A 23,292-nucleotide genomic window follows, 5' to 3' on the forward strand; every position below is an offset into this window, starting at 1 on the left:
ACCCACAGAGAAGCTGTGGCCAAAGGAACTCTGTACAAAAGTTGTCTGGGCTCTGTAATTTTGTTCACGTGGGTACATGGTAGTATACATTAGTTGCCAATAAAAACAATCTAAAATAGATACAGCCCTGTGCAAGTCTCAAGATGATCTTAAAATGTACAGAACACAGGTAAATGAGCACTGGGAAAGAAACACACTTTGTCAAAACGCAGTTTGGTGAGAAAATCAGCTTTCACAAGATGGTCATGAAAGGCCAAGAAGCTCCTCCAACAATCCCTTCTACTCCGTGCAAGTTGATGAAATTCCTGAAAGAATAGTTTACGACCAAATTAAAGAAAATTGTTGTTTTTGAAACTATTTGTGGTTGTGACAAAGTGAGGCGCTCCCCAGAACATGTCGATGTTAAGCAGGCGGTACAGCCAAGGACTTAAAGAAGTTAACCATTTCAATCCTCAAAGGCATACTCTAGTATTAGCTACGGCTCAACATCAGGGTCTTTCGGCGCTGCGTCACTGGCAGGCGTTGAAAAGCACCAGCAGCATGGAGCCTAGTATGGGTATAGAAGGAGATCTACTGTGGGACAACTGCTAATACAGATGCCCGTCCAAACCAGGCTTTTTGCCTCCAGAGACCTGCAGGAATAACTAGAAATCTGCTTCGCAGCTGACTGTAGTCTTCCCCCTTTGCAGGGAAGGAACAGGCCCTGGTGGATTCACTGGACAAGTTTTTAGTACTCTGTGGCATGAGGTGTTTCTCTCGCTCCTGGCCCCAGGAAGAAAGATGAGTGGGAAGCTTTAGGCTTCCTTCCTGAAAAGGCAGCATTGAGGCCCTTCCTTCTCTTCGTCGTTTTTTCAGAAGGTATTTTGCTTGGCTTTCAGTCTCTTCCATTCCCTCTTTAAAAGGCATGAGGTCCCAGATTTTGATTTTTCTTGCAAATTGAGTGTATGAGCTAATTGCCAAGGATATGTAGCCTGTCTGTATCTCAGCATTTCTGAGGGATGCCCAGAACATTATCAGTACATTACTCAGCATAACCGTTTCATTGCCCAATTGTCTCTATCTTTAAGTAGACAGTCATAAATGCTTGATTAAAATCAAATCTAGCCTTTCCATGACCATTGCAGAGGTTAAATAATGAACACAAGCCTACAGGGGAATATAAGGGCCTCATATGCTGTTGAATACAGGCCAGTATTGGTTGGTCAAAATAAATTTTGCTCATAAATTCTCACAGGATGGGAGAAGAGATTTCTCAATTTAGACTTCCATCAAAGCTATTGGAAAAAGTTGTCAGTCACAACCAAGGTTTTCATAGAAGTCTTCTGCCTCAAATGCCTTCCAGATGGATTTAATTCCAGTATGATTGATTGTCCATTTGGCTTTGCAGCTGTGCACTTCAGGGGGAAAGTCCATACCATGCTCATTCATCTGCTGGATGGCAAAAAAAAATATGTCTAGTGGCTCTTCATGGAAGAGCTATCTTCCAATAACTACTGAAGCAAGAGATGAACTGAATGATGAAAAGATGAATCTACAGGAGACTAATTACATCAAAGTAATTAATGCCAAGAGCAAAGAATAGAATTCAAAGGTAAAGCAAGGAGATAGGTACCTAGGTATTAGTAACACGGTTGATTTATAGTAGTAGTATAGTAGTAGTAGGAAAAGTAAACACCTACAAGCACCTTAATTCCTTACCAATAGGATAAGGGGGAGAACTGCTTAAAGTTCTAAAGCTAAAGTGTTTTAAAGTAAGTTTTCGGATAAATTTACGAGTCCTATTACTATTTATGCTACTATGATTTTTGTTAGCTTGAGTAACCTAAACCATTGTTTGCAATATTAAGCCTTCTCCCAGGCAAATCAACTCCATTGTGTAAGCTTAAGAGGTCTAACATAGTACTTTTATTTCTCTGTGCTGTTAGCTTACAGAAGCCCTCACCATGGATAAGGATTTACTGTTCTGCTGATATGCAAACTCTGAATAGAAAGACTGGACCACTTTCAAATAACCTGCAGTCTCAGAGAGGAGAGCATGGAGGACTTCAAAGAACAGGAAGAACCAGTCTGATAGGTAATGATATTTGTGGCCTGTAAAAATTTGTAGAAGTTTTTTGTAAAATACAAGGTTTCCAGAGAGGGACTACTGAAGGGGTGGTGGTAGTGGGGAAGTTTTTTAACAGACTGTAAATATGTAGGCTTAAGTGGCTTGAAAAATTTCGTATATAGCACCTAACCAACTCCACTGATTTAGAGGCTGGTTTTAATTAATCTGATACTACCACTCAGTATGCAAAACACTGGTGGAAGACTGATGACAAGATTGATTCCTAGCAGCTGGTGGAACATCCTCTGTAGCTAGATCTGTATCTAAACTTATTTAGTATCTAACAGACTTATCAGTAAGCTTTGGAGATTTCATGGACAGGCAAAAAGATCAATATGAAAGAAAAGAAATACAACGTCTCAGTAACAAGACAGGATCTTCTAAACTGATTTCAAAGTTTCAAACACCTCAGCAAAATGAAAAGTCAGTCGTGAAAGTTCTTGTATCCTATTATTTTCAAAAGGACTGGGAAGTGTTCAGTGTGTTTCAGGATCAAGTCCAAATGATTCTTAAGGAGTTAGGTCTCATTTTCAATTAAAGGAAAACAAAAAGGAAGCAAAGCATAATAGATAAGTAATGACTGAATACATATTAAAACCAGAAATCTTTTAAAAGCAAAGAACAATGATGTCTTATCTACAGAATGTTCAGTAAATAGTGTGCATATTGACCTAAAACTCTTGGGCTTGATTTATTATTACTTTTATTTGTGCAGTAATTTTTATTTACCCCATAAGGCTTCATACTTACTACATGTAAGCATGCTCACCCAAAATGTCCGGTACTAGAGAGCAAAGCCTCTCAAGCCAGAAAATGAATCTGAGAAGTTCATGGAAAGAACCCTCTGTGAACATACAGTTACATGTCATTCTGTCCCAAACCAGTCATGTTGCTGCATCATTATGCTCCTCACAATGAAGAAAATGTGTCTGATTTTCAGATCACAATAATTTTACAATACAGTTTCTAGAAGGGATAAGATTTTACAGAGAGGATACTGAGGAGATGATTACTTTAGTCAAGCCAGGGATCACTTCCTACAGAAGTGGCATGAAGTATCTAGTTAGTAAAAATGACAATATTTTTTCATCTGGCACTGTAAGCTGTTCACAATCACATTTAGTCACCATAAATCATAAACTGTAAAGTATCTTGTTTCCTAAAGAAGCAGCTTTATTTCATTAACATTTTGAAACTCACGTTGCGATGCTGCTAATTGTATAGTAAATTATCCAGGATCACAGTGTGAATTGCTGTTTTCAGTCAGTTTTTGGCACTTGTTGCCAGTTTAAGTAAAGAAAAGAGGAAGAGAGAATAAAGAATTAAATAAACACAAAAATGACATGAAAAGTATCTAAAAGGGACAGCACTGCTAGATGTGAGACAAGCTGGGATACTCCGGAGAATTATCTGAAAACTATGTCCCAGCAATGCAACTGCAAGCTGAGTAAACAGCACTGTTCCTTCAGATCAAGGCTACTCCCTCCTATACTTTCAAGCATTTCCTACCCACCCGTGAACGGGATCAGTCTGCACTTGGTATTGCAAGCTTGCTCTGGCAAGTTTTTTAGTGAGGGTTTTTAAAATAAAAGATCCTAGCAACAAGGTGAAGGACTAATTCAGGACAGCATTCCTATTCAGGACAGCATTAAGTAATTGTGTAAATTTAGGCATGTGCAAAGATGTCAATGAAATTGCTGGGATCCAAGGATGTGCTTTAAATACTGGAACACAACTAAATGGGTCTTAATATTGACACCTCAAAGTAAAATCAGTCTCGATATACTTTCAGTACTTGAAAAAGTTTCGTGGGGACTAGCTATGAATATATCTTTGCATTTACTCAGAGCTTTGCATGTTTAGAAGCATAGAAACTGATCAATGAAGCTTTACATTTTGTTTCCTGGTTTGTGGATACATATTGATAGGGGTTTTTTTTTGGTTTTGGTGGTATGTTTTTTGTGTGGGTTGTTGTTTTTTTTTTTTAATAAACTGAAAAACCTGCAGAGATCCACTTGTAGCAAGAGTTGGGTCATGGGAGGTTGGGAATGACATTCAGCTCACTAGCTAGTCTGCTGCCCATGCAGATGTTTTCATTCAAGCCCAGGGCTGCCCCAGAATTGTGTTACTTTCCCTTATAGAAAGCACTTCCTCACCTTCACCTTTTGTAAGAAAACAAACCAGTCATTGCCACATTTTATAAAAATTTCAGTTCTGAAAAGTACAGTAAGACGCAGCCTTAGTAAGAGGTAAACCCCAAGTAAGTGTATTTTTTAATATTGTTGAAGAAAATAAAGTAGGAATGCAAGCCAAATGTTTAAAAGCACAAATATGGAAAGTTTTCTCAAGTGAGCTTTTTCAATGCTTCTGGTGTGTTTCAGAAAGAAACTTTCATTGGTGACTGGCACCTGCTCCATGCTACAGCCAAAAGAAATAATAAATAATTCTAAATAGCTGGATAAGTAAAATTGAGGGACCAATGCAAATCACCTAGAAGTATAATGGAAAAATTAAGGGAGGGGGGAAGAGAAGCCTGCATCTTTAGCACATCTCTTTTGTCTGTCTCTATCAATCTGGGGTGAATTGAAAGAAGGAATTCTGACTGGATCTAAGGAAAACCTTTCTCACCACTAGGGCAGGGAAGAAGTGGAACAGGTTGCCCGGAAAGATTGTGCACTCCCTATCCACAATGGTTTTCAAGACCTGATGGGATAAACCTCCCTGCTCTGAGCATGCAATCTCAGACCTGACTCTGCTTTGAGCGGGGTGCTGGACTAGAGACTTCCTGAGGTCCCTTCTCACTTGAATTATTCTATGATGCTGTAAATGTACTCTAAGCTATTAACCAGAATGGAGAACTGTACCTTTCTTTCCTCTGATTTACAGACATCTTCAGGCAGTAGTTGACTCAAGTGAGTTTTCTGATTAAAACATTTATGGAGACCGAGTCACAAAATGTTGTTTGGGTTTTTTTTTTGTTTTGTTTTGTTTTGTTTTTGTTTTTTTTTAATGCAACGGAAGCACCAAACTAAATAAATTCAGGACAGCTGTGAACTGAGGGGGAAAAAAACCCAAAACTGTAAGGAAGCCATTTGGTCATCACTGGTCTAAATTGTGAAATTAGTGCTAAGAATAGTTAACAATGGGACATAAGTGTTTAATTTTTCAAATTAAGGACAAATGATAGGAATGGAAAAACCTGCATATTATCATTCCAGTTTTTAAGGGCTGTTGTCTACCCAGCCCATCCCAATTGCATCCCAACGGGACAGTAATGCTGTCTTGAATCTGAATTTGTGTGACAGAGACAGTTCTGTAACTCTGTGCCATAAAGCTGGAGTGCGTGTTAGTTGGTGCATTGCGTGAGCTTCTGCGGTGTTCTGTGAAGACGGTCTTGAGTTGATCCAGGCAGATCCCATGGCTGTCCTACTTGGAACGTTACAGCCAAATTAAAAAAACATTTTTGTGTCGCCTTTTTGCTGTTTTTCATATTTTTAGACACTTAGGATCGTTCTTTCTGGCTGAACCCCCTGAGTGGCCATTCAGCCTGTGAAAATCCCAATTGGTCCCTTTGGTGTCTTTAATATTTTGCTTTCAGCCTACTGATCATAGCTGTTGTAGGAGTGTGACTCCACCCTGAGGACAAGGCACTATGAAATGGCTCCTTAGCCCCTGTTTGGTCACAGATGAGGCATGTGTATGGAGCCCCCGGGGCTCCCACATCATCTACGAGCCAGAATTTGCTGAGGCCAGTTTTTGGCTAGGTTGGACGTGACTGATACTAAAACAAAGAATCAAATGCAAAGAACGATACAAGCTGCTGCTGCTGCTTTTGTCCCAAGTACAACACTAAACACAGCAACAGTGTTGTGTAAAGTTGAGTGCTGCTTAAAGTATGCAAATGCATGTGCTGCTAAGCTTGTTCAAGGCAGGACAGGTTTCCTTCTACATGCAAATGTCCAGAAGAATGGAGTCTAAGTAAGGCCTCTGAAAGCGGTGGCAGTACAAAATGATGTCACTGAATTTCAGCATTGCATGATTTCCCCCACAATAACAAACCGTGAATTCCTATGATGAAAATGTTCTGGTATTAATACCTGATTTATTTTTGATATAGAAATATTTTATTTGACAGCTAACAGTCAGATCAGATTATTTATAAAACACTTTTTCTTAATTACAGAAAACTTTGTCTGAATTTCCCAAAGGTTTTCAACAAAACTGTACGGGTTTGCGTGCTCTAAAAACAGTCTGAACCTTCTGCAGCTTGAAGGGCTGGGAATGGTTCTATTACCATACTGAACATCTGATGTCCACCAGACCGATTAATCAAAGCTTTGGGGAAAAGGCTTTATGCTCAATCCACAGGTAGCTGTCACCAGATGGAGAAAGATGGAAAATTTAGCAGGCTGTTCTTTCTCAAACTGGGAAGCATGAGACACCTCAGAAGGGTACAGGTATTGCCAATCAACCTTCCAACAACCAACCTCATCCTGACATTCTTTCATTATTAACAACTGCCTTAAACATACACATTAGGTTTGTTATCTCTTTCAAAAATTGTTCTTTTTAAACTTCTGGTCACAGTGTATAAAACATCCAAACCTTTGTTTAATTAAGTTCTTAAATTGTTAGCCTTGCTCATATGCTATAGCAGTGAGTTCAGAAAGCATTTCCTTTTCTGGGGTCCTCCGACTATACTACCTTTCAGCATCACAGATTAAGTTTTGAATTGTTGTGTTTCAAAGTGGGAAACAGCAATTGCAAATCTGCTTTCTCCAGTCCCTTAATTCTTTCTAATAGTTTTGCCACACTTATCTCTTTTCTTGACTGTTAAAAATCTCTCTTCATCCTCTAACTTGCTTTCCTCTGCCGTGATCTGCTCCTGTTTTGCAATATTCCCCCTGAAATGGGCTGAGCAGTATTGTGAACAGCCACACTTCTTACGAGCTGTTTGATAGGTAAGAAAATCAAGCAAGTGAACTGTTTCTGCATCACAAACAGCCACTTGCGTAGCTCGGGCTTCTCTGCTAGCTGGGGAATCCCCCAGGAAGCTTTCATGAGGGTGGAGAAAGCAGAGACAAGATCAAGACTAGTGCGCTAAAGCTGTGCTTAGGGGAAGAGGCTGAGGGTGTTCGAGGGTGTTGCTGGGTGGATCTCCTTGGCTAGTTTCTGGTTTTGGCTTTATTACATGGCTGTGCTTTCAATTTATTTCAAAGGTGCCTAGAGCCTTATAAATCTGCATACATAGTAAGGGAGAGACTCTCTTAATGGTGAATACTGAAATTTGAGTGTAATCTTAATGGAGAGAACGTTTTGATTTAAATACGTAAGGAAGCAACCTTTTCATAAAAATATTTTCTAGAAATGGGGAATTTTTGCTTTTATAGGCATACAGAGCCACAGCTCCTGATAGAGGAATACTCTACCTTGGAATAAAAAAAAAAAAAAAACAAAAAACCAAAAAAACAACGAAACCCCAGCCCTCTCCCCAAAATCATAATTTTCCACATGCTCAATGATAGATTAAAATGTATGAGTATATTTTCTGGATTGTTTAAATAATGGTCAAACAATGTTTGCAATGGGAAAAAAACAGATGGCTTTGTCCTGCACCCAACTTTTGCAGTGCACAAGCCATATCAGGAGGATGGTAATAACTCTTCCAACTCATGCTCATTTGAGCTGTAATGCTCTCCTGCTTCTGCAAACACCAGCAGCCCAAGAGGTGCTCAACCAGTACAGTGTTGTTGACTTGTGCCTATTTTTATCTGTTGGTACGGTGATTTCTGCACTAGGTAAAAAATACTGGGTGTAGAAGTGTTGACAATATCTTAGGGTCTTGCAACCATTCCAAACTTCTTTTCTACTCAAGTAACATACAAAGAGTGAGCTGGAAAAAAATATCTGGCATGATCCAAGCCAGATAAGATTGAGGAAGACCTAGATGCAGAGTAAATGCAAGCAGGATGACTTCAGATAAGAATGTGTTTTTTGCTTACCCCTGGGAAATGGGAATGACTTTTGTATTCTGTACGCTCTCCTGACTTAGTCTCCAACAACTTCTGGGAGGAATGAAGTAAGCTATCCTCCACAGCCTACAAAGGCAGATCAGTGGGTGCTCCCAAGCATTGCTTATTTCTGATGTGACTATGCACTAACTGCAACACTGCCTGTTGGAGTATTACTGATTTTAACTAGCCCTAATTGTGACAGGCAATACATTGTTTTATCTGGTTCACTTTTATAATCTAAAAGTAATGTGGAGAACTTGTTCCTGAGAAAGAAGTCCCTTGAGAACAAATTAATCTACTAAGAAAGTGTTTTAAATACTACAAGATATAAAAGTTACAGGTAAGACCTAGTAACACAGGTGCAAAACAAAATGGTTTCAAAATCGATGTAGAACTCAGCAATTTTTTTTGTCACTTGAAAAAGATATCTATTTCCTGAAATGATGCTATCTTTATCAACTTAGATGAACCTTCTCCAAATACTAAACTATATTTGTTGCTTCTAAGTGCGTATTTAATTCCACCTCTCTTCTAGTGCAGCCTAGATACCCAAAATTCTCCATGGAGTAAAGTCTCGACAAGAAAAAGATTGCTTTTTCTATCTTTCTGATCAAGATGGTTTTATAAGCTAAGTCAAGTCAGCTAAAATCATGCTTAAGTTTCTGCTCCCTTTGCTATGTTTTATTCCTTTCCTCTGTGCAAGTCTGTTATTTAATGTTAGCCTATGGGCAACCTTGTTAAAACCATACAGAAAATTGTTACCTGTCAAAAGTCCTTGCATTTTCCAATTCTAATTACTTCTGTTAGAACATGCAACTGTTACAGTATTGATAAGGATTTCTTTTTAAATTGTTAATGCTAAGAGATATGCGGTAATTGATTGTCCATATTACTGTTTTTCTGGCATCATGGTATTTTTTCATCCCATAAAATGTCTTACTTCCCCTCTCCCCCTAGGTTTCTTTAACTCTTGTGAATGTTAATTACTGAAAAACCTAAACCTTCGTATAAACACCAGTTTCACACAGCAATCTGACTTATCAAAGTTTTTCTTCTGATGGAAGTTACAGCTAATAGTGAAATTCAGATGTCAATAGTATCAAAGTAGATGAGATTATTATCTCCTTGGTGGCCAGCAGAAGGCCAGCTCCCCTTTACGAAGACCATCTTTTTGAAAGTAAAAACTCATCAGCAGACAGTGACCAATTACTCTGAAAACTTAGGCTGAAGATTTTACTGGTGTTGATGGACAAAACACATTCCTGAAGTCATTCAGCCTTGAAACTGTAAAAATGACCATACTCTCCGCTGCTTTCACTATCTATTGAGGTTTGATTGCACACATTATGACCAGTTACGTGTTAACAGAAATCCTACCCGTGCAGGCACATGCATATAAAAATCCTTGAACAAGTTCTGTTTGTACTCAGGAAACCACATAGAACATTTGCTCAGGCATGGACTAGGCACGCTCAAGTGCAATGTCAGATTTACTTATATCTTATCATACCGGGTCATGCATTAGACTAGAAGTTTACTTCAGATTAAATTCAGCTTATAAAAGAAAGCTCAGCCATGTCTTCTCCTTTTCAGAACTGATTTAAATAGATGTAAATGATGTCTAGATATGTCCACTCGAAAGGCATGGATTTTTTTTAATCAGGAGCTAATAAAGACAGATTCACAGCTTCCCAAAGTAAACATCTCTTCCCAGGAGATAAGCCTTCATACACTGAATCCTTTACCACATTTAAGAACTTATTTCTGTGGTTAGCCATCTAGGATCATCACCACTATCCCTGACCAAACAAGTACTGTTTTTCCCAGCACCTGAAAACTAGTGTTTTGACAGCAAGAAATTAAAATAAGCAAGCTGCATAAAAAAACCCCAAAACAACCAAAGCAAAACAACAAACCAACCCAAAACAAACAAAAAAAAACCCCCAAACCAACTCATAACAAAAAAACTCCCAACAAACAACCCCCATCAAAAAACAAAACAACAAACCACCCCACGCCTTCTAACTGCAAAATAGTTATGGGGCATTTTTCAGTTACAGGAAGTTACTTATTTAAGGTATTTGGTAACAGCAACAGATAAGGGCCTACTGAATAACTAGTTCTAAAAATGCTTAATTAAGAGATTGGGATATATTATGCCAAAAAGGGTCTAATAGGTCTAATTCACTTCTGGATGTGAAGAACTTTTTCTTAGCATTGTAGCTTACCAAAGTGCGTAACACATGTTGTTCTCTTAGTAACTTTTTTCAGCTTCAAAGCTACAGGTTTTACCGTATAATTATACATAGAGATTAAACATTTCTCCACTATACTTACACCAGAACCTACTTTTAACATGATTTCAGATCAACAAATAACATGTGAATGAGCATAGAAGGTATTTTATAATAACTACATGTATGCTAAACTATAGCTCTGTAAATTGCTAATCCCTCTTGTATTTTTAGTAACGTTAAAATGGAAATGAAAGAAGGTACAAGCAGGATTCTTCTGCATTTAATACGTTCTTTCATCTGAGGTTTTCTTGTATATCGAATTATGGCAAATAGCTTTTTCTCGAAAACTACTGCTTTCTGGATGCTATGAAAACAAAACTTATGAAATTAAAGTTGAAAACAAATACAGTATTTTTGAAATGTCACAGTGTTTATCCATTAACTTTCTATGGCTGATTACATATTTCATATATTCTTGTCACATACAGAGAGAAGAGGTCTTACTAGACAAGTTCAGATCTTTCTGTCTTGGGGATAGAAGCAATTGAACTTTATGACAGGTATGTGGCAAACTTTCCTTTGATAAGATGACAGGATGTTTAAATTTTGTATGAATTACTAAAGAACATGCATAAATGATGACAGTCCAGAAAAAATAGCTCAAAAAGCATCACAGAGGACAAAACAGAATAACTATTCTTTAAGTACAACGAAAGGAGACGGCCAATCTCAACTTCCAAGAAATCCATGAACAGTAAGTTCTTACTCTGTTAACACATACACAGGACAAAAGGGTTGCTATGACAAAATGCTGTAACAGAACAGTTGATGATACCACAGAATACGCAGAATGTTTACGGTGCAACCTGGTAAGGTGAACTCAAAAATTACTTTCTCATTGTGGTTTGCACCAAACCAAAAATACCCCATTAGTATGGGGTTCTATAACACTGTTTGTATTATAGACTCATTGGCCTTGACAATAGGAAAATGGCAAAATAGCAAGCCTAAACAACATAATCAATTCAAGTAACAGTGGAGACTGGTTCGCTTGGCTATAGCGCAGCAGATACTCTTCCTTAGTAAAGGATATGCAAAGGAACATAGGCATCACTAAGTGGTACAGTGAAGAACCAAATAGACCACTTCTGTATTTGCAGGAAGCTTTGATTTTCCCATAGGACTATTTTGGCACACACAGAAAGGCAAAAAGAAACACCAGTTATCATCTTCCTTTGCCAGCATGAAAAAGAAATGAAGAAAATAACTTGTAAATAGAACAAAATAAAGAAAATAACAGTTTTGAACTTCAGCTCTTGAACTAGTTTTCCAGCTTGCTACATTAGCATCCCACAATTGGAGATGCTCAAGAAGTATCTTGGACGCTTAAAAAACTGTCTGTAATGCTGAGATCCTTCAGAAATGTTCTAGGGTTAGAAAAGGTGATTTGGTAACCCAAAACTCAAAAATGAAAATAAACTTCAGATCATTCCATAACATACGAAGTAATCTGAAGCAGGAATCAGGTCTGAAAACAGATAAAATAGTGTAAGTTGAGAGAAAATTACCCTGAGCAAACACCTGGAGAAAGTAGGCACACACCACCTTTCTCAGCAGGCTAAAGAACTACAATGTAGTAGTCCAGGATGAAATAGCTGGAGACATGCTCAAAGCAAACACATTGAGAACATTGCTAGATTCTTTCATGGAAGTATCTATCATGGGATACCAGTATCATGGGAGAAAGAATCTATCCACAAAGTGGCAACAGCGTCACTGTAAAATTATCCAAGAAGGGTGCTAGAAATAGCTGCCAGGGTGCTCTCACCCTGTATCACTGCAATGCTGTAGACTGCAATTTATTGACAGCAGGTATTGAAACAGGGAACAAAAGCTGGCCCAGGCTCCCACAAATCATGTTTTATGCTCCCTGATGCTACTGAATCAAACAGAGAACAGCTGTCATTCCTTGTAGGTTTTTCTGGCTTTTAGGATGCTTGTGTCTGAGTGTTTGCAACAGAAACAGGGATTTCCATGAAGAGAGAAATAAATACTCTGTGCCTTTTAATGGGGTGCCAAGCATACTGGGATGCCCAGTCAGGATCAGACATAAGCACATTCTCAGGTTCTTCCCCTTTGCTATCTGGTGTTCCTGGTTGCATTATGAAAGAGACCTCCAGCTTAGAGAGTGAAATCTGAAGGAGGACAGATGGCTGGAGGTTTGGACCTTTTTCAGGCCATGTGCCTTCTGAATACATTTGCTATGTTTTGTCTGTCAAAACATTAGCATCCTCAAAACTACTAAGCAAACAGGCTTTACAAACAACAAATCAAACCCAAAAGTATGACAGTCAATGTGACTACTGTACAATCCCATTTTTCTTGAGTAAGAAGCCATGAGAACTGCTAATGAGTTTACTTAAACTTGAAGTCTAGCGCTTGCCTGCATAATCACAATTCAGGAAACTAAGGTAAATGCAACTTTCAGAAGCTTGCCTGAACTAGGACACTTGGTGTGATTAGCATATGGTAAGAATCTTTAGCTACAACGTACTGAGCATATTCCTGCCAGGGTCAGAATAATGGAAAAGCAGTAAGTAACTGAAGGAAGTAAAGGGTCTGCTAGTATTTATGCATGTGATGGATGTTCATAGTAAAATGGTCAGACAGAAAAGGGGAGTATCTCTCCAAGGTCTTGACATGACACTCACAGCTGTGCAAATAGCACAGATGGGAGATGATTCAGACTGGCCAAATTTTCAAAATGCCCAAAGCCAGGCCCTCGGGCCCTCAAAAGAAGATGTTTTTTGTGGCCTCACCTCTGGTCCCTCAAGGCTACTAAAGAGATGCTCCAGAAAGGGCTCTTTGCAGCAAAATGCAGCCGTTTCATAAATTAACAGCTTGAACAATTAGTTCAGGATGAGCTGATGAAAGATGATCTCTGTGATGTACCCAAATGTGCAAGGAATTAATTGTTGTCTATGAGCACTCAGCACAAAGAGCTGTGAAAATGTCAGCTTGTATCCTTCTGTGGATTCTCTTAGACCTGGAGAATTCCTCCTGCTTTTTTAAGTAATTAATATTCAAATGGCATGTGTAACCAGGTCAGGTTCTTAGGGTGGCTACTGCTGGCAACAAGTATTCTCTGCTTGCTGAAGTACTGCAGCAAACATATGTACAACATATGAACTGTGCCTGAGTAAGCACTGTGATAAACTAATGGCATCCTAAAACAGATAATTAGATCATTATTTTTCCTAACACTGCCTCTCTACTCATCCTATCCTCAAATTAAACAGATCTTGTTCCAACAACTCTGGAACTTAACTTGTCACAACTCAGGCTCTTTTAAAAGTATCCCTGAAAGCATTTGTTAAAGTACTCGCTAAATACAAAAAGAAAACTTGGGATGGTGCAGTATTTTACAAAAATATTAAAAAAAATTCCTAGCACCAGCCTAAGAAACTGTTACAGGTGTATTTTAGGTTATATTAACAGATAGTGTGGACTTACAGGAGCAGATCACAGGTTGGTGCAGAGGCTCCAGTGTCCCAGTACACACATTTCTGAGGGTCTCTGGGCAATCTCCAGTCTGGTCCCGGAGCTTGAATGCTCGTTAGCAGTTGCGGTGTACTAGCAGCACTCCTGCAGTGCATTTCAGGTTTAATTTCATCTGAATGGGATCTGTTTGTATGTTCCAAGACCGCTCAGTGAGGCAAACCAAAGTGCATTAAGTGGCACTCATTAGGAGGTGCATTTCAGAAGGGCAGTCTGCACCCTAGCCAAAATGTCAGTGAAGAGCTCTCTGCTGGAGGCATGTCCGGGCTCTCCAGCCTGCACCAGTTCTGCAAAGGGCCAGGCTGAGTGTACCTGCACTTACCCAGTGTTTACATCCTTTATATGCTAGTTGCACATCCCCAACATATACACAAAGTGATTTCTGTATGGAAAAAAACGCATCATGAACTGCTCTCCCTGGTCCCTCTGTCCTTGGGGTGGGGGGAGAAAAAAAAAGAAGAATCTAGAGGTGCAAAAGTTAGGCTTATTTCACTTATTTACACTATGTTAACTTCTTGAGGTAAAAGCCTAGACTGGTACAGTAAGTTACTTTGAAGAGTACTGTGAAACTTAACAAACCCTGTCCCCCAACCCCTACCGATGAAGAGATTCCCAGCATGATTTTGCAGGGGACAAATAACCACAGCACAGAAAACAAGTTCATTCCTTTCCTTCCTGCACAGAAAAGCAAAAAAGCAACCAACATCCGCCAAGTCTAGGCAGCACTGTCTGGAAAAATGTGCATCTCTCTCCCACTCCTCCCTTTAAGAAAGCATAGATAATTTTTATTGCAATCCATCTTCCCACCTGTATTTTTGGGTCACAGTAGCACAAAGGATTATAGAGACTGGAGAAATACTAATATTAGTATTTCTATAATAAATAAAGAAGCTAATCCAGCTGAAGAGCAAAAAAGTTTGCTTACTTTATTGCTTCTATTACCAGCATCATATGAAGGCAAGAAAAAAAAGAAGTGTTTTTCCCTTTCTCAAGTTTATTTGGTACCTTTGCTCGGTCTTTTCTTTTTTCATTCAAGTGTCATTAACATTCTAGGAAAAGCTAGTAATTTCTTGCAGACTAGATTTGACAAAATTGAATTAATTGAGTGATTTTCTTTTGATTTCAATAGGAGCCGACTCAAGTCACAGTACAAATACAATTCAGTCTTGTATGCAGGCAACAGAGTGCAGCTATTTAATTTTTTTTAATCAGGCAAAAAGTATCTGTGAATAATAGCTAAGTCAGTAATTTGCTTAAAAATATTTCTTACTCTGTTTTTTGCTTTTCCCAATTTGGGTGATAATCACACGATGACAGGTCAGAACATCTGAGCAGCTTCCTGAAAGTGCTAGCAGGTGCCGTGTGTTATAATCTACCTTATTGACCAATTCAGCAGCCCTTTGTTAAAGGCAAATTTAGAAGTGACTATGAAATGTGAACTGACTATATAGTGATGGGGAAAAGCAAGGATTAGTTGAGGTCAATAAACTCAGAATTTCAGATACAGTGAAAATGTTTTAAGTTGAAGCACAAAACTTGTGCTCTGTACATATTCTACATAGGAGATCTTCCTCCAGAATAAATATACCCTCATCTTTTCATCAGTCTTGGGGGATCCTGGTACTTACTGCTCCTGTTCAGTATCTTAATAATTTCGCAGGAGATTTTTGCTACCCACACGTCTAACATCAACACAATTATACAAGAACATGCTTCAGATCACTAGTAGTTACAAAAATGATGTATATCATAGGAAACTGCTGTCATTTCCATGGAGCCATCTTCTGCAAGGCAGTGTGCTTTGCTATCAACCTGCCACCTGTGTTACTAATACACAACGTGGTCTCGAATAGATAACAGTATGCATTACAGAGAGAAAATTCTCAGTACTGATAAATACTGTAGTTGTTACTTGTTTTCTTCAGGTCAGAAGTTAAGAAGGCATTAAGTATCTTTTGTAACTCAGGCCCATGGCCATGTTTTGGCAGATAAGGTGCAGAGAATCATGCACCCCTCTGAATGTTTCTCATTCCTGGGAACAGAAACAGGATCTGGCCACACTTCATGCTTTACCCAACGATGAAGCTCAGCACATCACTGAAGCCTCTTAAGTCCGACAGGACCAGTGTCATTGATGTGTGTTTATTCCAAGCACCAAAACCAACGGGAGTGTGTTTGGCCTATCATACCCTCACTATTCGGTGTTTAAAAAGCGAGTGGACATTTGTATTAAAACAGAAGGCCCCTCGTACTCTAGTATGATGTCAGTAATACAGCTCCTTAGAGCATGTTGTTGTTTTAAGCAGAGGTCTCCACACTTTCATATTGGTTATAAAATAGTGCTGCTGGACTGGAAGGAAAATGTCATACATCTGCAAACAATTAGAAGGAGCTGGACTTCATATTTCATTTACTAAACAATAAAACAAGCTTAAGTGTGACTATATGTGTAAGTTACACTCCCTAGGAGCCTCAAGCAGTTATCATAGCAAAGTCTTTTAACCATAATTAAATAAATCCACAGTGGGACCATTGCTGATCAAGATTATCTTTTATAAGATATTTTCAGCAGTGAAAAGCATGAAGATCATGAATTTGAATGCATGCTTTAAGTGCTCCAGAAGTCTTTTATCCTTTCTTTTAAGCACACTGTCCACTACCCTTTCTCCAGCTGGAATTCATTCAGTACAATACATTTCAGCTTTTACAAACTAATATTTCCATGCTTTCTGCATTTAGATTGGAAGTTTGGCATAGGGAAATTAGTAGCAAAAAAAGTCTCATTCAGTCAAGCCCAAAAGATTTCATCGTAGTTTGTGTGTCTGCTAGTTAAAAAAGTTATGGTACTATAACAACAGCTAGTTATTATAAATTAACCAAAGATTTGTAAATTGAATAGAAATGTTTAGTTGCAAGTTTCAGGAAGCCAAAGCATGGAGTAAAATAATAGTAATGTATCACCACCAATCTTCTCTTCTACAAGACAGAACCCTCAGCCAGTTGTCAATCCCTAAGTTAACCCTAACTCTTAACTTTCATTTGGAATGTAAGGTATTGGTACTACACACTTAAACTTCCCTATGCTATCCCCGATTTCTACACCTAAAGCCATTGCAGCAGAAGCGAGGCTCACATTTTGAAGTTTTCTAGCATTTTTAAATAAAAAATGTTGTTACGTGCTGAAGATGAAGCAGTTTATTGCAATTCACCAGTGGAGATGAATGCCAGCCACAGTAACTCAGCATTGCCTGAAGGAGGGAGTAGCTGGTTCAAACACAGGAGTTGGGTATTCTGGTTTTGGTTCTGCTGCTACTTTGCCAAGTGAAATTAAGGGGGGGGAAAAAAAAAAAAAAAATCACTTGCCATCTTTGGCATTGATTTTCCCTTTATAACCCTCAGTGAACACTCAGTGTTAAGGGGATCATGGTACTGACCTCCTGCAGTAGGTTCTTTACTTAACATTCTTGAATTCGAGTGACAAATGTTGAATATTAGCAGACAATCCAGAAAGGCAACTGAGGCTTTGCCTACAAAAATAACTTATCCAGCCTCCATGATGATTACTATGCTTCAGAATGACAGGGAATTTACTTACTAGTGATAAATAACGTTCTGTATACATGAATACCAGGGAGAAAGGAACTACCACTGTATATTACAGCTTGCCCTTATTATAGTCACTCAAGTACTGTTTTATATGATTATACTGTCATGGGCCACAAAGTGGAAAACATGAACCATGGGGTCAAGTTTTGCCTTCTGTTTGCACGGGTATCCCACTAATGTGCTTGAAAACCAAGTTTGCGAACAAGGAGTAGAATGCATTTTTATGAAAGAAAACAAAACAGTGGATGAAACATTTGTTACTTCAGCAAGTATAAGAGTAAACTATTTATATAAAATAATAAATGAAACAGTCTCAGTTTACAGTAGTGCTTATATGCATTCAGGAACCAGACTCACAATTAACATTGCTAATACCCTGAGAATTTTGGCCCTGTGTGTGGTGTATGTACACTCAGATGAATGCTCTTCATTGCCATAGTTTCAAAGACTGGCTAGACCATGACTGGAAGTAAACTGGCAGGGTCTGCGTAGAACTACTTCTATAGAGATCAGAAAGGCACAAGCTGTTCAGATGTTTGGTTCTTACTACTTGAGAAATATGCCTCATACATAGTAAAAAACACTGTATTCTTCTGCATTACAATCTGGTCTAAGTAAAAGTTCATATGGTGGTTGTTTTTTGTTCCATACAGCATTCACGTACTGAATAATACAGTTTTGCAAACCTTTATAAATTGTCTATGATATGAGTTGCTGTGCTGCCCACTTTTTTGAATTTACTGCCACTCCTGGACATACTTAATACAATACAAAATTACTTGACTAAAGTTGCTTACTTGCATTAAGGGTTTTTTTGAGGATCTGTAGACAACTAATTTACTTATTAGTCTGAAATAGATGGAACAGACTGTCAGGCTGCCACAAACCACAATTTCCGTTACCTTGAACAGTAAGAACATGCATGTGTTTTATTTACATATCTTAAGTGTGTATGTGTCCAGTTTAATAGTGCAACAATATATTCTAGCAAATGCAAGAGTTCTAGGCTGTCATTTTCCAGGCATTAGATTTGTTATCACACACACTCCAGTTATACTGTAAGTAAAACACATGGCAGCTTGCTTACCTTGGCACACATTGTGATCACTTTGCTCATACCCAGTTGCACACTGAATTTGATGAGTTGGGTTTGGAGGAGCACGGTGAGGATCAGCTGGAGTCCGTCGAATGACATTGTTTCGACCACTAGTGGATTCAGCTGCTGCTTCTTCTCGCTCATTTACAATTATTTGTGCTGTTCTAGGTAGACAGAGGTATCCTCCATAGTGGTTAACACATTTCATCCCACCTTTACATGCATCTGGGACTATTTCACACTCATCAATATCTGTGGTTAGCAACAACACAAGTCATGCTTTTAACAGTCGAACCTTCTGAAACAGTCAGTAATACAAATAACACAATGAGACATGCAAGCACACCTCCCTGTCCAAAACAGAGGTGTGTAATGGTAATACTTAGAGAATACCAAAGGCAAGTATGTCTTTGAAAATTATTTACTGTACCTTTGCACCGTTGCCTAACAGGATCCCATTCATAGCCATCCGTGCATTGCTATGGAGAAAAAAAAGTTAGGCTACTCAGTATTCTTTATTTTGGAAAAATAATCAATCATATTTCAGTGAACTCAAAGTTTGACGCTAAGGGAAATGCAATGTTTGCGTACCTTGGTAGGGTAGAAAAGTGGCTATTGGTACAGCGTTGCTGTGCAGGAACAACAAGTACCTACAGAGAGAGCCTTTGTCTCAGGAGGTTCCTAAGATATCGTTTGTTGTGGGTCAGTAGGTTTTACTGGGGCTGGAGAACAAAGTGAGAAAAGCATCACTGTCTCCTTGCCTTGTTCCTATACACTGTTTTAAAGCATCTGTCATTGGCTGAATCCTGGAATAGATGAACCTTTGGATTGACCCAGGTGACCAGTATGAAAATTTCAGGAAAGAGAAGCAAGGTTTTCTGAATTTTGATCTGGTTCACTGCTTTCCAACAGGTGAACATCTTTCATTCCTGGGGCCAGTTTGCCAGAGGGACTAAATGGGCTTTTATGCCCCTGTACTTTATACTCTCTCCCATTAGCACTCTAGCAATGGGGAAGGATCCCACGACAGCTGGAAATTCATTCACATGCTTCTTAATTACATGACTCCAGGAACTGCAGTCTAGGAAGAACAATTTATAATTGTGAGACATACAATAAACGGTTAGAATTTATAACAGGGGGACTACTTGGATAAATAAAACTTCTCAAAATTCAAACAAGACTATACTCAGCAACTATTCATATCAAAGCAGACTAGTGAGTTCAGGAAGAATTTTAAATATTCTGCCCTGCAGTTAGGTAGGCATTTTCATTATTCCTCTGCCCAAAACCATTAAATGGTCTAGAGGGCAGTAATTTTAATCACAAGTGACAGTTAAAAAAACCTGATTAGCAAAGTATCACAATGCTACCAACTACAGCAAACATTTAAAATATCAATGAATCAACTGAGGTGTACTATGTAAGTGCATATGCATCCTATGCTGCTTAGGATATTACTTTAATGGCCCTATAGAAAAAAAGAATAGAGTCGGCTAATGTAATTAGTCAGAGTCAAGCAAGCTAAGTCTTGTTGCAACTCCTCTGCTGCAGAGGACCTATAAAAGTGACAAATTTGACCTTCTGACACCTAGATCCACATGTTCCATGTAGTATCCTCAAGTTATTTTGAGGAACTTGTTACTAACGGACACTGACTCAGCAACTGGACTGAAAATATTTTCTTTATTTGCAGGTGACACCAGTGATCTGCCAAATCTGGCAGCGAGTTGTAACTTTGGAGGCTTTTTCTTCCAAAGGGGTAAGTGGACAGCAAACTCTTATTACAATTTTCAATCTCTGAAGGAATGACTAAATGCTGAGTTGACAACACCAAAGTTACTTTAGCTATGAAAATGCAAACCCAAAGGAAAACAGCTAATTCATGCATTTACTGAATCACCCAATTCCTGTTAATACACAACAGAAGTACTGTCTATTTAACTGTAAGGAGCCAAGTTCCTCTATTACTGCAGCTGAAGGGACTTTTCCAATAGAAAAGGATTTGGCCTTAAATGAATACAATGTACGCATGAGAAACAGTAGCATCCTAAGAGTAAAATTTCCAAAAGCTGAGTATTTTTTTTTGTTAAGTAGTTTTACATGATTGGAGTTGAATGATCACTGAAGCACCTACATGCTAAGACCTCTCTGAAAATGGAATATAGGAACCCAAGTCATATATGCATGCTAGAAATTTTCCATTGCTATAAACCGAACTATGTAGTCTTATCAGAAAATGCTACTTAATTTTTTGAAAAGACGACATAAATGCAGAAAGGAAGGGGGGAGGGGTCCCTATGTTAGTCTGGATTTTCAAAAGGTATTTAGATCTTAATTTTCCACTTAGATATAGGGACTTAAAAAAATCACAGGACCCTCTATATAAAAGTGCTTCCAACCTTCAGAAAGAAAGAATAATCTATTGCTTCTAAAGCCGTGTTAGAAGTATTTTATGACAGACTTCCTGATGCTCACTTGAGGCTTCCTTAAGCTCTGTCGTCTACAACAAGGTCCAACTCTGCAATATTTACTTGCTTGAGCCATCCCACTGACTTCAGTGGGATTACTTGTATAAGACACAACCTCGGTCTTTGGCTGTGGTTCTCTAACTTTTTGCATGTGTGCAGAATTTTCTGCTTGTGTGGCATTGCGCTGATGTCTGTACACATATTCAGAGGTCCACCCATATGAAGCAAGTTGCAGGGATTACGACTGTAATCAGATGTGAAAATGCGGGTTTTTCCCTGGCCCAAGCCGATGTAATTGCCACTCCTTCTGTGACATGCATTATGCAAGCCAAAGACTGAACAGAAGCAGACTTAAAAAAAAAAAAACCAAAACAAACCCTTAGAAAAAGGCCTTTAAATCTCTTACCTTATCACTTGATTACAAGCAGAACCTATTTCCAGTATTCTTGTACAATTTTATCAAGCCACGCAAAACCACTGCTCAAAAGCAGCTCAGAAGTGACCAGCCCGGCGGTGGCTCCAGAGCTCAGATGCTTCATTAAGAGCACCGCGTCCCGAAGTACTTACATTTTGTCAGTAACAGCTTGAAACATCCAAAAGAAAACACAGAAGAATGTTTGACCTAATTATCTGTCAAATTCCATATATTTCAAACGAAGCTCCTAGGGACCCCGTCTTTATGAAAATGGATTAAAAAAAATATTAAGACCTCGTAATTTTGTTCAGTTCATCCAGCTCAGTGCACAGACGAGGTTTTCAGAGCAGGCAGTTGCAGCCCATTCTGCTCAGTCTTGTCAACTCCAGCTTTCGAGCACCGTTTCAGTGCAGGAAGAGCTTATTTTATCGTGAACATTCGAACTCGAAAGACCTTTGTATCGCATGGCAAGGAATTTGGCTTTTCTCAAGGGTCACTTAGGAAAGAATCCCCGCAAAGCAGTAATTATCTCGAACTCTATGAAACCTTACCGTGTACGTTATGGTTTCTTCAGTTTCCTGCGACTGTACTGTAATGAGAATGAGAGCAGCCAAGAACATAGCTGTCAACATCGTGAACCTTGAAAGAGAGAAAAACAAATGAGGCGGGGGTCCCTTCGGCCGTGCCCGGGGCGCGGGTCCCGGGGCGCTGCCGCCCGCCGGCCCTACCTGAGGCGGCCGGGACGCGGCCCCGCGCTCCGGCGAGAGGAGGGTGAGGCTCGGCCGCGCCGCCACTCCGCTGTGTTTTATCCAGCGGGGAGGGGGGGGCCGGAAATAATAATAACTAAATGGAGTTTAAAATAACATCGCACTTAACGCCACACCGAGCCGAAGCGGTGCGCTGCGGCGCGGCGCCGGGCAAGGAGCAGGCAGCGCGACCGCCCCGCTGTCGCACGTTCCGGGGTGGCAGAGGGAGCGCTCGATAGAGGCTCACCGGCCGCCCCGGGAGCGACCCGGCTCCCCGCGGGGAGAAGCCTCCGCCGAGCACCTGCCGGACCCGGCCCTGCCCCGCGAAGCCGCCCCGGGGACGGCGGGGCACGCTGCCGCCCCGCTCTGCCCGCTCCTACCTGAGGCGGGGCCGGTGCTCCCGGCGGCACGTCCCCGCAGCGGCTCGGCCCCGTCCCTCCGCTGGCTCCGCTGCGGTGCCGGCGCCCGCTCGCTCTCCCTCTCCTCTCCCCCCCTCCCGCCGTCCTTCGGCTAAATAGAAACGGTCCCGGCTCCTACCGGAGCCCCCGGGCGCCCCCTACCGGCCCCGCGGCGGCCGGAGCCCTGCGGCGGGGCGGGGCGCGGCACGGCCCTCCGCCGCTCCCCGCGCCCGGCCGCGGCGCCCCGAGGCGGGGCAGGTGCGGGGCCGCGCCGCCATGTTGGGGCCGTGAGGGCGCCCCGGAGGAGGCTTGCGGGGAGCGGGCGCGGGCGCCTGCCGGGGAAGCAGTGAGGGGAGAGGGCTGCCGGCCCCGGGGGGCCGCTGCCTCACGGCGGGCACGGCTTTGCCGCCCGCAGCCGGGTGGCTCTGCAGGGGTGGCGGGCGCCTTCGCCACGGGGACCTGTGTGCAGGTACAGGGCGGCCATCGTGTGGGGGCCGCGGGGGTCCCGCGCAGCGGGCTGCGAGTCTTGGCAACTAAGGACGGAGCTGCGTGAGGCTGAGGTGCAAAGGAGGGAACAGCACAGCATTTGCTGGTTTACCTTATGTAGGTTGTAGTAGGCCCATTGTAACAGTAGTAGGTTGTAG

At 40.5% G+C, this 23,292-nt stretch overlaps 1 protein-coding gene across 2 annotated transcripts in view; it reads right to left on the reverse strand.

Annotated features, from left to right (window-relative positions):
* Window positions 1-22,742, reverse strand: part of EFEMP1 (EGF containing fibulin extracellular matrix protein 1) — a 49,581-nt gene extending 26,839 nt beyond the window's left edge. The window contains exons 1-4 of one of the 2 annotated variants that reach the window (XM_055815929.1): window positions 22,631-22,742; window positions 22,056-22,143; window positions 19,049-19,097; window positions 18,610-18,870 (exon numbers count right to left, since the gene is read on the reverse strand). In XM_055815929.1, the coding sequence (XP_055671904.1) occupies window positions 18,610-18,870; window positions 19,049-19,097; window positions 22,056-22,136 (391 nt within the window). In that variant the 5' untranslated portion in view covers window positions 22,137-22,143; window positions 22,631-22,742. Of the gene's footprint in view, window positions 1-18,609; window positions 18,871-19,048; window positions 19,098-22,055; window positions 22,144-22,232; window positions 22,560-22,630 lie in introns of those variants that run through there. The other variant, XM_055815930.1, reaches the window with a different exon arrangement.
* Between the last annotated feature and the right edge of the window lie 550 nt (window positions 22,743-23,292).

This window comes from Falco peregrinus, chromosome 11 (genome assembly GCF_023634155.1).
Source record: "Falco peregrinus isolate bFalPer1 chromosome 11, bFalPer1.pri, whole genome shotgun sequence".
NCBI classification, from domain to species: Eukaryota; Metazoa; Chordata; class Aves; order Falconiformes; family Falconidae; genus Falco; species Falco peregrinus.